Source organism: Taudactylus pleione, unplaced genomic scaffold, assembly GCF_031769625.1.
Source record: "Taudactylus pleione unplaced genomic scaffold, aTauple2 ptg000032l, whole genome shotgun sequence".
Taxonomy (NCBI): Eukaryota; Metazoa; Chordata; class Amphibia; order Anura; family Myobatrachidae; genus Taudactylus; species Taudactylus pleione.
The window spans coordinates 36,624,644-36,641,649 of NW_028284434.1; the positions used below are offsets into that span (position 1 = coordinate 36,624,644).

Below are 17,006 nucleotides of genomic sequence, written 5' to 3' on the forward strand. Positions count from 1 at the left end.
TTGGAGAACTCTGGCCAATGCTAGATTTTAGGTATTGGATGGATACATACATGGGAGCTGTACAATGCAGATAGAATATACGGTACTTACCCTCCACTGTTTGACTACGGGAGATTCTTTTAAGAAAGGGAGACATTTCTGCAGCAGTGAGAGGTGTGAACATGGACACACTGACCAGGGGAAGGGAACCCGCAGAGGGCTCATCTAAAACCAAAAAAAGATCTCATATAAAGAATTTTTCAACATATAGAACTGTTTTTCCTTCACAGAGATCCGTCAAAATAAGCCATGCAGCAACAAATGGTGGGCCCTGAATCTTACATATGCCCCTTTCACACAGAGAATAACCCAGGTTTTTGCACATGAATGCGCATCGACCCGGGTTATTGCATGTGTGAACGCAAACAACCTGAGACATAGTCCCGATTCCACGACCCTGCTCTGTACCAGGGCATGACTGAGACCCAGGAATTTGCCAGGTTGATAGACCCGGCAAATTCCTGTATCTTAAGTCTGAAAGGGGTAATACTGATCGAAGAGGAAGAGTTGAAGATGCTTTCTGTATCTGACAGAATGACAGCTATAACAACAAAGCAGTATAGAAACTTATACATGTTAAATCCAAATATCTTTGCTCATATACACCAGAGTTTTAGTAACTAGTTAAATAAAATAAATTAGAGAATAGTCTGGGTTATTCATTTATCAATGTACAATATTCAGACCATGATGTAAATGAAGAACAAATGAATTGCACTATATAACAGGAATTTACCCTACTACCCATGGGCGGTAAAGCTCCCCATTTATTTGACGTAGTCACTCACGCACAGTAGAAGTAGCCATCTTGTGTGTTGAACCAAGAACTAAAGCGATGACACTGCTTTCTAGTGGACATATAGGCTGCACTCTCGTGAATATTGGTTCAGCCTACAAAATGGCTGCATTCGCCGCGTGATGTGAGGTTAAATATGCAGGACAAATCGCCAAAACAAATGCCAAAACGCACCTTCCTTCTCCTCATCGGGACTCTTCTCTAAAGCCCCACCTCGGCTGGGCAAACTGAGTCCAGCTAGGAGAGACTTGAGCATTGTCAGATCATTGTTCTCGGATGACAAGGCGCTGTAAGATAATGAAAGGCTTTGAGGAGGTTGTCATTTCCTAGTAGAAATGTAGAGCAATACAGTCGCACGTAGTGATTGCTTACTGGGGCTGTCGATGTGTGCAAGTATGTGTATTGTATTGTGTGTAAGTTATGATGGTTTTGTAAAACAAAAAAAAACACTAATAGATGAATAAGTATACATAGAAATTAGACACCAAATGTATTGCCATGGAGATTCTGCACCTCTAGCCAATCACATGATTTACCCTATCGTGAACTACTCCCTGGCATATTTTCTAAAAGCAATTAAACCCTCCAAAAATAAGCAGAGTGGTGACAATCTGACCTCGGATTTTTTGCTTTTCTTACTTCTCTAAAATGCATCATTTTGAAAGATCAGCTGTAAAGCAAAGGTGGTGGCTTCACCAACATATATACATACCTTTAGGTTTCGTATACCTACCTCAATGCAGTTGAACTTTTTAGGGAAAACACACTGTTCAATAATATGAAAGCCTAGTGCTAAATCATGATAATCTCAACATTTAGAACCAGGTTACAGGCAAGTGCAAAGATTTCCATGCGGCCAATAAATGTAATTATGAAAAGCTAAAAAAGTGGAGTGTAGCCACAAAATCCATGACAACAGAAAGCTACATAGTGTATATGTAATATCTCGCCCATACAAGGGAGGAGCAAGCATGTACTTAGTAGACATGGTGTTATATAATTAAATATCCCGAATTCTAAAATCATACCACTATTGGCAAGGTAGCAACTTTATAGAGAGAGTGCATATCTACAGAATAAAGTTACCCAAGGTTGTCACAATAGAGGAACACTTATCTCAATTTTCAAAAAATTGTGTAAATTTACAAAATGATAAAAAGATGTGAGCAGCACGAGGCTACACTACTGAGCACAGAATGCCTCATGCCTCAGTGATACCAGTGGATGTTAGTGAATTGAAAGGAACAATCTTGCAAACATTGGTCCAACCCACAAAATGTCAGCAGACAATGTATGTAGGCTCCCATCCCCTGTCCAGCCGCTACACACAGAAGCCAGCTGGCATTGCTACCGCTTAGGCAGTTCCTATTGCTGTGCTGCTGTACTGTATCAGCTGACCACAGAGGTCATCATCCATCACACTGAGCAATTGTTGGGGTCCCCAGTGATAATCTTGGAGAAGTGGAAAACTTGTTCTCCTTGAACAAAGTCATGTAGTAAAAGGTTACACAAGAAAGTGAATCCAAAAGCATTAATGCAAAATGAAAATACATTGTAAGTTTCAAGGATCCACTGACATTGCAGAGCACTTGACAGTACCCACACGCGCTTTGACAGACATAGCTCGCAGTGAAGAGAATGCGGTATTAATATATGCAGCCAGGACACTGGAGGTATTTATTATTTAAATCACTTACTGTAGGGGATCAGAGTGTTTCTGCAGGAAGGACACAGCTGCCTGGGCGTCACATGTTATGTACTTGTGGATGAACTGTACAAACTTACTGATGAAGCCACCCAGTTGCCTGGAGTATTTCCTGTAATTCTAAATACAGTACAAGAGACAGAGAGATTAGATAAAGAGATTTCCAGCATTCCACATAAATAGAAGTGTACCTTACACGGCAGACATAATAATCTAGTACTGGTTATTTCTGATTTGCTTAAAGGTCACATTTTCAGAGGTTAGATACTGTAATCTTAAAATACCATAAAACAATTAGCTTATCAAAAATTAAATTCTGAATCCAGGTAAACTAAAGGATCAACATTTAATATGTTAAGAATGATGGTGTAATGAATATAATTAAACAAAAGCGCCCAAGAATAGTGCAGTAGAACATGGACTCAGGGCTTATTTTCTTCTGGTTGTTTATAACATCACATTTGTGACACTAGGGGGTGTATTTACTAAAGGTCGATTTTAATTGATTTTGATCAATTTAAAAAGGAAGAAAATCGTTCACAGTTGATCAACATCGATTCTGTGTTTCTGGGGCTTAATCAAACATCTACTAATACTTAAAAAAAAAAAAAAAAGGATTTTTTTTTTAAATGTCTGTTAGTAAATGCCCCTAGGTTCGGACATATTGCTACTTCCTTTTCTCATATAATACACACTGCGAGGAGATAAACACTGCACATCGTCAATTTAGTTTCAAATAAAAATCATCGCTAAGCTGGAGAACACTGGAGCAGTGTGCCAAAACATCAGTAGTAACACGGAAAAAACAAGAGAGGATCTTTCATCTTCAAGAGAGAAATATACTATAAACAACGTACATCTCGTATTAAGCCTTGGAGAGAGATAAAATGGGGAGAAATAAACTACCAACCAATCAGCTCCTGTCATGTTACAGGCGGTGTTTCAAAAATGCCAGGAGCTGATTGGTCGGTACTTTATCTCTCTCCAAGGCTTAGTACATCTACCTCACTATGAGAAAAAAAAAATCATTTGGTCTATTTTATCATTAGGGGCCACGGGCACCAGCATCCATATGCACCACCTATCGCAAAAAGGAAAATTAAACAAAACCCCCTCTAAAGTACACAACTGAATGCCCCCATAGGACCTCTCTACACTAAATCGCAGCAGCCATATTTAAACACTGTATAGGTTGCCCGATGTACCGTTGCCAGCCAGAGGTCAACCTGACCAGCACCTGGGGACAGTGGTGAGGGTGTGAAGAACTCCCAGGATGGAAGTGGGTGGATGAGGAAAGAACACTCCATGGATCAGCTAGGATGTCCTTCAAATAGAGTAAAAACATTTGCACATAACTAATTGAAGTAAGGGCTACACCTCCTATGCAGGACACTGGAAACAACTGAAGAAAAACATAGGAACTAGTAGGTTTATAGAAAAGAGTTATAGTTATTCTTTCCACTGCCAAGTCTCCAAGTACAATTTATGGCCTCCTACTGCTGAGACATTTATTTCAGTTTTTACCCTTCTACTTATGAGAATATGGACCTGAGAAGTGATTTATTAAAGTCATGGGCCATGGTTTCCAAAGTGTGCAAAATATATGCAAAAGTCTCGGGGGGAAAAAAGACCAGACATAGTGGTGTTGGCTAACCTGTAGGAGTTTGATGAAGGAAATTAGACATTCCCACAAGGCTTCCTGATGTTCGCTGTGGAACACCTGGGGCTGTAGAAGTTCCAGGATGCCCAGGATGTGAGTGAAGAATGCGAGATGGTTCTGCTGCCGAAACTCATGGAAATTCAAGTGCACTCGACCCTGAAGCAGGACTGCGATCATTGGCAAGTGTCTAAAATGGATATCAAGTGTTTTAAATAAGCACATACACTATACAACTTAATATGAAATGGATTTGGTGGCAGAACAGTAAATTGTGTAACAAGCAGAGTCCTGAAAATAATAAACTCAGTGCCAATTAGACGGAGTACTCAGGTACTGTGACCTTAGCCCAAATGTGGGATCTGATACTGAGTAGCTTGTGTCATGCCTGAATTAGAGGTGTCAACTCTAAAGTGAACGTCCTCCTAGGGTCTATGCCCTTGGTTTCCATGTTCCCCAAATGTAATACATGATAAATATTGTTCTTGTAAGTTCCTAAATATTAACTATTCTAGAAAAACACTTGGCTTGGTGAATTAAATTATCTTCTGCACCCAACTGTGATGTTTTATACTGGTGCATAGGAATTGCGACGTAATGTAAAAACTTGCTGGCATAACCAACAGTGAAGTACTGGGCTAATGGAATCTGGGAAAAGTTAAGTGATTGTACTAAGGCACATTTAAATATCTTTTGCAGCTACATTTACTATTATATAAGAAATAGGTATTGAAAAGTGTTCTTCATAGCATAAAATCTCTTTAGAATTTCTCATACATCCAATTATTTTGGAACAAAGAGATCACGGGGATATGGAGTCTACCCTTCGGTCACTGGCACTTTTAATAACATTAAGCTTCACAAGCTCCTCTCTATTCCGTATTCCTCACCCTGCAGGAACTTAGGGCCTGATTCAAACCCGCTCGCGAGCGCTGAGCGCTCGCAACCGGGTCGATGGTGACCAAGTATGCATGCGCATGACGGAGGTGGCCCCGTCGTGCGCATGCGCGAGACCCGAATAACGACGGCCAAGCCGTCGTTATGGGTGTCGCACCAAAGGGGGCGTGCTGTCGATGGTGATTGACAGCACACCCCCTTTGGTGGGCGTGGCTGCCCAGACGGAGGTGTTCCCATGGGAACGCCTACCGTCTGGGGCTGGCCCCACTGACATCACTAGTGATGTCAGTGGGAGTGCTTTTGGCTCTGATAGAGCGAAAAGCATTCCAGGGCTTGCGGCAGCGAGACCCTACCGCAGGGTCTCGTCGCAAGCCCGATGGTCGTGATGGTCTTGACCATCGCGACCATCATGTTGGCCGCTCGCTATAGCTGTGGGTGGTCACCCACAGCTATGCGAGCGGCCGGGAGGCTACTCCAAAAAGGAGCAGGGATGGCCCTGATTCAGAGCGAGCGCTCTGTCAGAGCGTCCGGCTCTGAATCAGGGCCTTAGCCCACAGAACATGGGGACTTTTATTTCATTGCTGCTTTGACAACATATTTAAACTGTTCTGTGAGCTCGGTGTTTGGACTGAGTAATCTGGCTGTGACCTGGACACGAGTGTACCCTCCCCAGACCCAGTAGTATCAAGTTGAACACCAGGACCCCAGAGTTCCCTCTTTCACTAGAGGACACTCGTGTCCAGGCCACAGCCAGATTACTCAGTCCAGACACCGAGCACCACAGCCCTAGTGGTCTCCTACCTGATCCGAAGACAACCCAGGCACCACTAAATATAGCTATTCAGTGACTTGACTACCACAGACAACAGCGGGACGCCGCGTTGTCCACTCACTTAGACTTGGTTCAACAATATACCCCACATATACACATTGGACAGCAAGTGATCCAATACCCACTAGAAGCTCCACAAATCCCCCAAACATACCCCAGAGGGAGAAATAGCAGAGCCATCATACTCATTATTCTATGAATGTTTTATATATATGACTATTGCAAATAAACCCCACCCTATATTGGATCCAACCACTTCGGACATTCATTTATTTCCTCATATAGGGATTGTGCGCCGATTATATTGTTTTTGCCTATTATTACCAAGGAGGGCCAGACAACCCCCTCACTCAGCAGCACGTCCCGCCACACATTTGGAGCCCCAGTGCGCAGTGTTTACTCTGTTGTGTACTATAAATTTCAGGTCACCCGCAGATTGCTATTATCTTTGCCTAAGGAAGGCATGGATAACTGGGGGACCATTAGGATTCCAAATGCTATACGCAGCTCTTACTGACGTTGCTCACAGGTAGAAGTCATTCATTCCATTGATGTTGCAGCAGATGCCTTGGAGCGCTTCTGCTTGCATCAATAAGGTCATAGGGAAGTGGTCACTGCAATGCCATGAGGGGTTTAAATCTTGGAGTGCCCAGGCCTGAGTTAGTAAACACTCACGAAGCATGTACCATCTGAATATGCTTGATGGTGTTTGGGGTACTCTGCTGTGGATGCTGGTCTAATTAATGATAAAATGTCACCCTTTATGGGGATTTTCACATGCTGAATTCTCTGGCTCAAGGGTTGGGAAGCGGTTTTGGTCCTTTCACCTGCTAGGTTGAGGAAAGTCTCAGGTTTCAAGAGAGCAGTCCACTACCTCCCGTGAAGAGAACCAGATGACTAGTCCACCAAGGATCCAGGGTTCATACATTTTATCAGCATTATGGACAATCAGCCCACTCAGGAATGGTTCTGCTTCACTATTGAGATCTGTGATAAAGTTACACTTAAGATATCTGTGTGAGAGACATCATGGAGCTCAGATAAGTCACAGATCTCCTCAGAACCCTAACCATTTTGCCATTACTGGGTTTCCGATGGATTGAGTAAAATGGAGCATTTTTGCAAAAGAACCAGGTGTCCACAGTCAGTTTTTGTAGAATACATAGTTAATTGATTTATTGATGCTGCCCTACATGTTAAAAAAAAACATAAAAGCACACTGGTGTTGACATTCTAAAAATGTCAATGGACCATTTGTGGGTACTTCCCTTAAGGACGTATCTATTTAAGGGATTAGCTCAAATTGCTTTAACAGTGAGGTTGTTGAAGGCATGTTTATTTTACCATGCTTACAGCCAGAAAATTTGTTTCTGCAAAAAAGTATAATGGACTCTGGAAGATCTGTTTCTTGGCAAGTGGTTACAAAGTTTCCAAAATTCTCTTTAAGATAGACCACCTTCTGATGTTTCTACGGGATGGCATGGATAATCGATAAAGTCCAGGTCTCTTCTCTTTCTGTTTTGTTCCAGAAGAGGCTGGTGCTCTTACCGGAGGTACAGACTTTTTTACAAGGTGTTATGTATTTGTGCAAACCATACAGTTCTCTTTATAGCTTCTTGGAACTTAAATTTAGTTCTGAAAGCTTTACAACTGGTTCTTTATGAAACAATGGACTCATCCGCTCCCAAGGTTCTCACTTGAAAGACCATTTGCATGACATGTAGGGTTTTGGAAATTGGAGCTTTATCATACAGGATTTCCCCTCCTTGTATTTCATGAAGATAGCGCTGCTGTCCATACATAACCATCATTTCAGCCTCAGGAGCTTTCTAGGTTTCAATTAAATCAGAAGAGTGGGATTTTGGCTACGGGTCAGGTTCAGACATCAGAAAGATAGAGGACTCTTTCCATTAACTGGATGTGGTCAGAGCTTTACATATTTATGTCAGAAGAACACTTGTCTGCAGGAAGACTTATGATTGGAAAACATCTAAACAGACTATATCTAAATGGATAAATGTTTTTGATTGATTACGTTTACATTGGAACAGGAGAACCTGTCTCTGAGAATGTGATGTCTGATTCTGCCAGATCAATGAGAGATTCATGGACGGCTTATCACGGGGTTCGGCCCTCAGTCATACTTTTTCAAAGATCTATAAGTTCAATGTCTTTTGGCATGAATGCGCCATAGCACCTTGATGAGCATTTCCACCCGGGAGGCAGCTTTGGAATGTCCTGGTGGTTTTGTACACAATATATGCTTTTCTCTGCATCACCCTCCTTTGTACAGTCAAGTTCCCCTGTAATGTTATATTGAGGGGAGTTTAGTATTGCGATCCTGTAGGATTTTGGATAAAGAGGGAAAAACTTGAGACATTCTATTTAAGTGCCAATGTCCTGAAATAGGTGGCACATCCTCAAGGTCTCAGTGTCCCCTAATGGATTATAATGAAATAATTTAACGTACATACAAAACTCATGTCTTAGAATAAAAATCCTTCAAATACTGTGTTCCTAGAGAAAAATCACATCACCACGTGCACTGTGCAGCAGAACTGTCTGTCTCCATCTATCTGGTATAGTACAATGATTTCATTGGTCATTATTCCCACAGAACATACAATGGTATCGGTGCCAGAGCATGACAAGTCCACCTCGTTGTAACAAAATTAAATTAGGCAGACCATGTACCTAAGCAGCAGGATAGGATGCGCCACAGCGAGTTTACGACAAGCCATGTTGGCATCTGACATTCGACTCTCCTTGCAGTCGCTGGTATCAGCCAGAAGTGTAATGAAACGGTGTATGAGACCATCCATCTGAAAGGACAACATTCAGAAAAACAAACGTGTTATTCGGCTGTATCCTTGGAACAGAAGTAAAGTGCATAAACGAATATACAGACAGTAACAGAACTGCCTTTCAGCAGGGGAAAGAAGCCAAATGATCACTATCAACCTCAACTTCCCATGGTGATACAATAGCAACTATAGAGTTCAAATTAAATCTTTTAACATTGGAAGAAACTATACTAGTAACGCTGCATACATATATGTTGCGTATGGGTTACATACAGATTCTTTACATATAGTTCAATCTCTGTATGTGCCTGCAAACCTTGATGCTAGCTGCTATATCCTGGATAAAGCTTACTTTGCAGAAGCCATTATCTTCCTACAAAAGAATGCATCGAGCTATTCTTTAAAATGTTGTTCCAGTCAATATTTTTTCTTACTCAAATGAGGAACACTACGATAATAATTTTCATTGCCATGGATAGTTTTTCTTTCTCCATTAGCTGTGTAACTGCCCATGGGTTTAAATACTTACACAGGTATTGACTAATAGGCCAGCATGGAGGGTGAGTGCAGCTAAAACTGATTGGCAGAAGCACCGCACTGTTAGGTACTCAGCCAAAAGAGGTACATTAGCTACTAATAGTAGGTATACATTATCAATTTCCTTAATCTTCATCCAATCACTAGTATTCTCACCAGGGTATTGCGTTTTGTGCTTATTTTTTCATTTTTTTTCTTATTTTAGTTGTCTGAAAGTTTAACAAATTAAAACTCAAAATAAGCAAAACAGTCCCATAAACACTAATTTATTTGCACTATTACAGGATTACCCTAAAGGTATCTATGATACCAGATTTCAAAAGTTTCCCAATAACAACAGTGAAATAGAACAGAACAGGACTTCCATACCTTGCAGGTATTGCTGTCAGTGGCCCCTTCGCTGGTCAGCAAGATTTCAGGCACTGGAGAAATCAGTTCTGGTAGCTGCAGGTAAAGCTGCAGAAGAAAGTCGCGGCAATGTTTCCCCAAAGAACTAAAGAGATAAAGATCAGATTTAGTGAATTTATACTGGCTTATCAGATCATGCACTTAATATATGAAATTCTATTGAGAATAACAGGGAGCAAATATATTGCTCAACTCAATCCAAAATCAAGAGGATTTTTGAACTTTACCTCTAGAAGGAAAGGTGCTGGAAAAAAACAGAATACCCACTCGAGGGTGTATAAACTCCCTGCTCATTCGCAGTATACAACTAGCACTGCACTGAAACAAAAGAAGCAGCAGAGAAGAACAGAGAGCATGTCATTCCAGTCTGCTGAGTGACTCCATATCCAGACTCCGAGAGGTGGTTTTAACAAAAGTACAGAAATATTCTTATCACCATCAGCAGTGAGCAAATATTTTCCTGGGAATTGACTATCTGAAGTAATGTTTTGAAAAAGGACCCATAAGAACGATCTGAAAGTCTACTGGGTCAGTGCAAATTTGAGCTGGTTTATTACTAGTGTGACTCCATGAGCTGGAGACCAAGCTTAATAACCATAAACCTTCAAATGGCCCTTCACCGGGACATCATTCAGAAGCTTCGCCTGTAGGGCTTGTGACAGGCCAATAGAGGCTGTCTGAAACTAGATGAGCAATCCCTAGTAGAGAAGGCACCAATGCCCTTAGGTATAAGGATGTAAAAAAAGGAAAGCATTATTGATATCCAGAATTCTTTCTAATCATTGTCCAAAGTGACTCCTTCTTGAATTGCTCCCACAAATTGAATTGGTTGAATGGCTTCAGAACCAACACACACAGAAGGAACCACTGGGGAACAAAGAAGTGTGTGGAGTAAAAACTCTGGTTCCACTGATGATCTGGGACATTGTAGAAAACTGGGTTGGTGTCAAAAAACAGGATTTTGGTACTAACCGGTAAATCAGTTTCTCTATATCCACAGGAGACAATGGAGCCAAGACACTGGGGTATAGACTGTGGCATTTTAATAATCTGAACGCGTGACTGGCTCCTCCCCTGTATGCCCCATCAGCCCCAGTTAAGAAACAGAGCCCGAGAGGAGATGGAGAGCAGACAAACAAGAACATTCCCAACGGAACAGAACAACACACTGCAGGCAACGCAGGCTGTCACATAACAAATACCACCACATAAAACTGCAACAGAACTGGAGCAGAACAATTCCAACAGGAAAACTCTAAAGCAGCGCTGGGCGGCCGTCCAGTGTCCCCTGTGGAAACGGATTTACCGGTAAGTACCAAAATCCTGTTTTCTCCTTCATCCACTTGGGGACGCTGGAGCTAAGACGCTGGGGACGTCAAAAAACTTCCCTCCCGGGTGGGAGAGTGCTGAGAAACCTGCACCACCCTGAAAATCTTGAATCAGAAGCCACAAAAGGTATCAAATCTGTAGAACTGAACAAAAATGTGTAGGGAAGTCCACGTAGCCGCGCGGAAAGGCTGAGGCGCAGAAGCCCCCCTGCGCACAGCCCAAAAAGTACCCACAGAGCGCATAGAATGCTCTGAGATGGATACAAGCATAGATCGAGCATTGGCGACATAAGCCTGTCAAATAGCCAGACGGATCCATCTGCCTAAAGTCTGCTTTGAGGCATGCCAACGCCGCCGGGCCGCATCATAAAGGACAAAAAGAGCATCCGATTTACGTAAGACCACAGTACGGGCCACGTAAACATGGAGGGCCTTTACCACATCCAAGGAGTGCGAAGCACCAGAGGAATCCAACAAAGCAGGAACCACCAACTGGCTAATTGATGTGGAAAGCCGATACCACCTTAGGCAAAAAGAAAGGGCTAGTACAAAGTTCCACCCAGTCATCATGAAAAACCAGATAGGGGGAGCGACAAGATAAGGCTCTCAGCTCGGACACACGCCTGGCCGAAGCCAGTGCCAACAACAGGACCAGCTTCCAAGTGAGAAACTTCAAATCCACCTCGTCCAAAAACCTCGGACTGAAGAAAAGAGGATGAGGTTGCGATTACAGGGGAAGTAGGTGGAACAAAGGGAGGCTGCACTCAAAGCACCCCCTGAAGAAAAGTTTAAACTTCTGGAAGAAGGGCCAAGTACCACTGACAAAATACAGATAAGGCAGAAACTTGTACCTTCAGCGAGCCCAACCGAAGTCCAGCATCTAGACCAGGTGTGGGCAATAAGGGGCCCTCCATCTGTTGTTAAACTACACATCCCAGCATGCCTTGCATCAGTTTTAGCATGACCAAATAGCAAAACGGTGTCAGGGCATGCTGGCAAGTGTAGTTTTACAATAACTGGAGGGCCGCTAATTGCCCACCCCTAATCTAGACCCTTTTGAAGGAAAATAAGATGATGAGTTAAGTGGAAGAAGGAGGTGGAGGAACTACACCCCTCTCACCAGGTCACATAGGATTTCTAAATGCGATGATAATGAGCAGACGTTACCGGCTTCCTAGCTGTGAGCATACTCGGAATAACCACCCCCCGGTATACCATGTCTTCTTAAGATGTTGGTTTCAATAGCCACGCCATCAAATGTAGCCGACATAAGTCGGGCTACACGAATGGACCCTGCTGAAGAAGATCCGATTGTAGCGGAAGTGGCCACGGATCGCCTGCCAGAAGGAGCAAGAGATCCAAGTACCAAGCCCGAAGAGGCCACTAGAATGACTGACATGGATTCGCGATTGAGTCATTGTGGAAGGAGCGGAAAAGGCGGGCACAGGTAAACTAGACCATAAGGCCAAGGCATTGACTGCATCCACTCCGTCTGCCTCTGGGTCCCTTGGTCTTTAGCAGTACAGAGGCAGCTGACGATTGTTCCTGGAGGCCATGAGATCTATCTGCAGTCTACCCCAATGGCGGACCACCTGTAGGAAGATCTCGGGAGGCAGTGCCCATTCCCGGGATGCAGATCCTGATGACTGAGGTAATCCGCTTCCCAGTTGTCCACTCCTGGGATGAAGATTGCGGAGATTGCCTCAACGTGACTTTCTGCCCACTGGAGAATGTGGCTGGCCTTGCGCATAGCCATGCGATTGTGCATCCTCCCCTGCCAGTTGATGTACACCACTGCTGTGGCGTTGTCTGATTGCACTCGATCTGGTAATCCTAGCAAAAGGTGAGCCGCCACTAGTAGCGAATTGTAAACCGCCCGGAGTTCGAGAACGTTGATCGGCAAGAAAGACTCCTTATGAGACCAACACCCCTGGAATTGATTGTCCAGAACCACTGCTTCTCATCCTCAAAGACTGGCGTCTGTAGTCACCAGAATCCAATTCCAGATGCCAAAATGACGACCTTCCACAAGGTGGTCCGTCCGGAGTCAGCAGAACAAAGGTATGTGGGCTTGAGGAGAAAGTCTCCCTAGGCGGTGCATCTGCAGATGTCATCCCGACCACTGGGATAGAAGATCCAACTGAATCGGCATGGGATGAATTCTCCCAAATTGGATGGCTTTGAAGGAGGCCACAATTACTAAGCGAACCAATTCCAGAATGGCTAGCGCCTTGTCCAAAGGAAAGAATACTCGTAGTAAGGCCGTGTCCAGAATCATCCTAAGGAACTGAAGGAACTGAGAAGGCACCAGCTGTGACTTCTGGAAGCTGACAATACAGCGGTGCTGTATGAGGATCTGATGAGTCAGCGCCACCTGGTCCAGCAGTCTTTCCGCCGACGGGGCCTTGATTAACAGGTCGTCCAAATAAGGGACAATGGCCCTGATTCAGTGCCAAAACAGGGCGAGCTGTCAATCACCATCGAAAACCCGCCCCTTCTTGTAGTGAGTCCCGCAGCAAGTGAAAATTCACTCGCTACGGGGCTCGCGTGCGCACTGCCCGCCATCGACCTGCTTACGAGCGCTAAGCGCTTGCTCGCGGGTCTGAATCAGGCCCAATGTTCACTCCCTGAGAGCAAAGATGGCCGAAAGGCAGAGCTTGAAACTGGTAATGAGAGTCCCTAATGGCAAACCGGAGGAATGCTATGAATTCCATCGCTTCCAACCCCGCAATGACTGAATGAAGAGATTCCATCATGAATCTGTAAAAGAAGAGATAAGGAGATTCAAGGATTTTAGATTCAAAATAGGCCTCACTGACCCATCCGGCTTTGGAACCACAAACAGATTGGAGTGGAATTTCTGAGTCCTCTGGGAATGTGGTACCAGAACCAGGACTTCAGAAACCAGTAGACTGTCGATTTCCTATCGCAGAACCAATTGCTTCAAGGGATAAACTGGAAACCCTGAGGTGAAAAAATGAATTAGACAAGGAAAGGCAAACTCTATCTTGTAGCTCTGAGACACAAGATTTCGAGCCTAAGGGCTCGATTATATTCAATTAGCGGCGAAAACAGCAGATTTTTTCGCCATAGGTGAAAACGTCCGTTTTTCGACAAAAAACTGCAATATTTTCGGCAAAAAAACAGGCGAAAACGCAATTGGCGAAAAAAAAACTTGATAAGTTTTCTCCATCCCAGACCAGGTGAAAAATAAATGCAAAATCCCTATTTTTGGCTAAAAATGTGGGGATTTCTTTCACAACCCTTTGGACACCCCCCCTAATAATAAATGACCCCCCAAAAAAATTTGCACACTTTGCAGAAAAACTGCAACGCCATTTTGGGTGGAAAAAAAATTAAAACGTTGAAAATGACAGGAAGCTATTTTTTTTCCAGGAAATTACTGTTCCACGTAAATTTGGGGTACATTAAAATGCATGCAAGTATATTTTTGTGTTGTACAAATGCAATTGAAAAAAAAAACTTAAAAAGACGCCTGCTGCGATCACATGCGATGTTTAAAATACTTCCCACATCCATACCCTCCCCCGACAAATCAGACCCAATACATTAAAACCATTTTCAATGTGTTTTTTTTTTTTTACCCAAAATTGGTCGTTTTTTGCCAAAGTGCCCAACTTACAACGGGAGCAGGTTTATCTGCTGGCTTGGGATCCGTGCAACGGGAACTGGAAGTCTGGCGTCCTCTAGAACGACCTCCTCGAACCACAGAGGACGCACCTTTTAGCCTGTCCTGAAACCTGGCGGGAGTTCAAAAGAAACGAAAAGGAAGGTCCATTGAAGGAGCAACGTATAGTCGCTGCTGAGGAAGCAAAAACGTACTCCTGCCCCCCGTGGCCAAAAGAAATCCACTCCGGACCAAACAGGATATCTCCTGTAAATTGAAGGGCTTCAACAGTACGTTTGGACTCGGCGTCAGCCTGCCAAGCACAGAGCCACAGAACGTGACGGGCCGACACCGTGGAAGCAGAGATTCTGGAACCTACCTGTCCGATATCTCTGGAGGCATCACCTAGATAAACACCCGATTCCTGAATATGCTTGGCTAGAGAGACAAGATCAGCTAGCGGAGTATTGAACTTAAGGCCATCCGCCAGTTGTTTGGCCCATTTTCTACTGCCATGTTAACCCAGGAACCGACCAAAGTCAGCCTGAGTAGGGCTCCGGCAGTAGTATAGATGGACTTGAGAGTAGTCTCTAGTTTACGCTCAGAGCTCTCCTTTAAGGCCGTAGCACCAGGAACTGGTAATATAGTTTTCTTTGAGAGGCGAGAGACAGAGGAATCCACCAGTGGACGAGTTTCCCATTTACATCTGTTATCTACAGGAAAGGGAGGGAGAGAGAAAGCGCCTGGGGTTTTGGAACTTCCTATCGGGGTGCTTCCAAGCAATCCTCCAGCATCTCACCTTCCTCTTCCTGAGACTAATGATCTGCGTCCGCTTCCTCTTCCGACAGAAGAACCGCTGGAAGGGCTCTTTTCCTCGGAGGCCGACTTACCACGGGCCTCAGAAGATTTAGAGGGGGAACCCATTAACTGGGTAAGACTATCCACAGAACGGGCTAAGCCTTGGGCCCAAGTTGGTTCGTTAGCTAAAGAAAAAGTGCTGGGACCATCCCTGGCAGCTGCCCGTTTTCTACGAGAAGAGGCTAATTCAGATGTTAAATCTGCCATAATCCCTGCTAGGCTATCAAGGAGGGCGTATGGCTAACTTGTCCAGTTACTGCAGAACCCTCTGACTCATACATCTTGCACAGAGAGGAGCCTTCAGAGCGAGCGTGTAAACTTTTTCTTGCACTTAGAACAAGCAAACAGTTTCTGAGAAGTACTTTTATCCGAGGCCTTAGCAGCCATGGTAAATCTCCACACACACACAAGCCACACAATAAAAATAGGGAGACAGAGCAGTAGATGCTCCCCACCAATGAAGGAACTCATAAGCCCCTGGACTCTGGCTCCGTTTTGTGCAGCATCAACTATAAGGGAGCTAACCTATGTGGTGCAGCTTCAGAGCCTTCAGAGCTTTCCTTCTGTGGTGCAGCTTCAGAGCCTTCCTTCTGCCTTCTTGAAGAAGCTGCTATATGCAGTGAAATGCGTTAAGGATTACAGAGACCATTTTCATTCTACCTACTGCATCGGTGCCCCACTGTCTCACCACTCCTCCAGCCAGCGGCTTGACACACAGCCCGGATTTCACTCGACCTTGTGTCCTGTTTGAGCCATCACAGGACAGGAACATCAGCTGTGGCCGAGCCCTGTGAGCCAACACATGCCACACTCATCTCTCTGGAGAGAGGTACATACCACTGGGAGTCCGGTTGTCTACCATCGGAGGGAGCTGTTTCACTGCTGAGTCCGGCCACATCCCGCCGTTGAATACACGCCGCTGTGCCCCGGACCTCAGAGTCCACAGCTCTAGTGCTCCCACATGTGCCTCTGCACTGCCGCCTAGCCCTCAGTATTTCCAGCCGCGAACCAGCCGGTCTCCAACTCCAGGCTGTCATCGCATCCTTTTTTTGGACCAATTCCATTCCGCATTAGAGGGGTGAGCATGAGTCACTTTTATTGAGAGCGGTACATTTACCATCCAGACCTACCTACTGTTATTTTTGGGGTACCCTACCACGACTTTTTCTAATGGCCGCATACTGGTATTAACAACCATTTACTTGTGGAAACCTACTACCTGCTTGCACGGAGCTTCAAGTAGCCATTCCTAATTATTTGGTAACATTGTTGCAGTTATTACAGGACATTTCTTTTTATTTATTCATCTATTGATTGTCGCAGAGACACGATTTTATCTGTTTACGTTTGATATTATATTTCTCATTGTTGTATCTACATCATTGCAATCTTATATTCCATAAAATGATTCATGATTATATTATTTTTATGTGTTAATGTGTTTCTAGCGCCATTCCACCTATACCATTTTTTCAGAGCTGAAAACTAACAGCTGCCCAGTTTGAGGGACACACAGC

The 17,006-nt window shown here is 44.0% G+C and overlaps 1 protein-coding gene across 3 annotated transcripts in view; it reads right to left on the reverse strand.

Annotated features, from left to right (window-relative positions):
• The window catches only part of INTS1 (integrator complex subunit 1), a 114,509-nt gene that overhangs the window by 9,820 nt on the left and 87,683 nt on the right, over nt 1-17,006 (reverse strand). For all 3 annotated transcript variants that reach the window (XM_088452025.1, XM_088452026.1, XM_088452024.1), the window contains 6 exons: nt 9,637-9,760; nt 8,621-8,748; nt 4,195-4,387; nt 2,533-2,660; nt 1,010-1,122; nt 91-204 (listed from right to left, as the gene is read on the reverse strand). In XM_088452025.1, the coding sequence (XP_088308151.1) occupies nt 91-204; nt 1,010-1,122; nt 2,533-2,660; nt 4,195-4,387; nt 8,621-8,748; nt 9,637-9,760 (800 nt within the window). The remainder of the gene's footprint in view (nt 1-90; nt 205-1,009; nt 1,123-2,532; nt 2,661-4,194; nt 4,388-8,620; nt 8,749-9,636; nt 9,761-17,006) is intronic.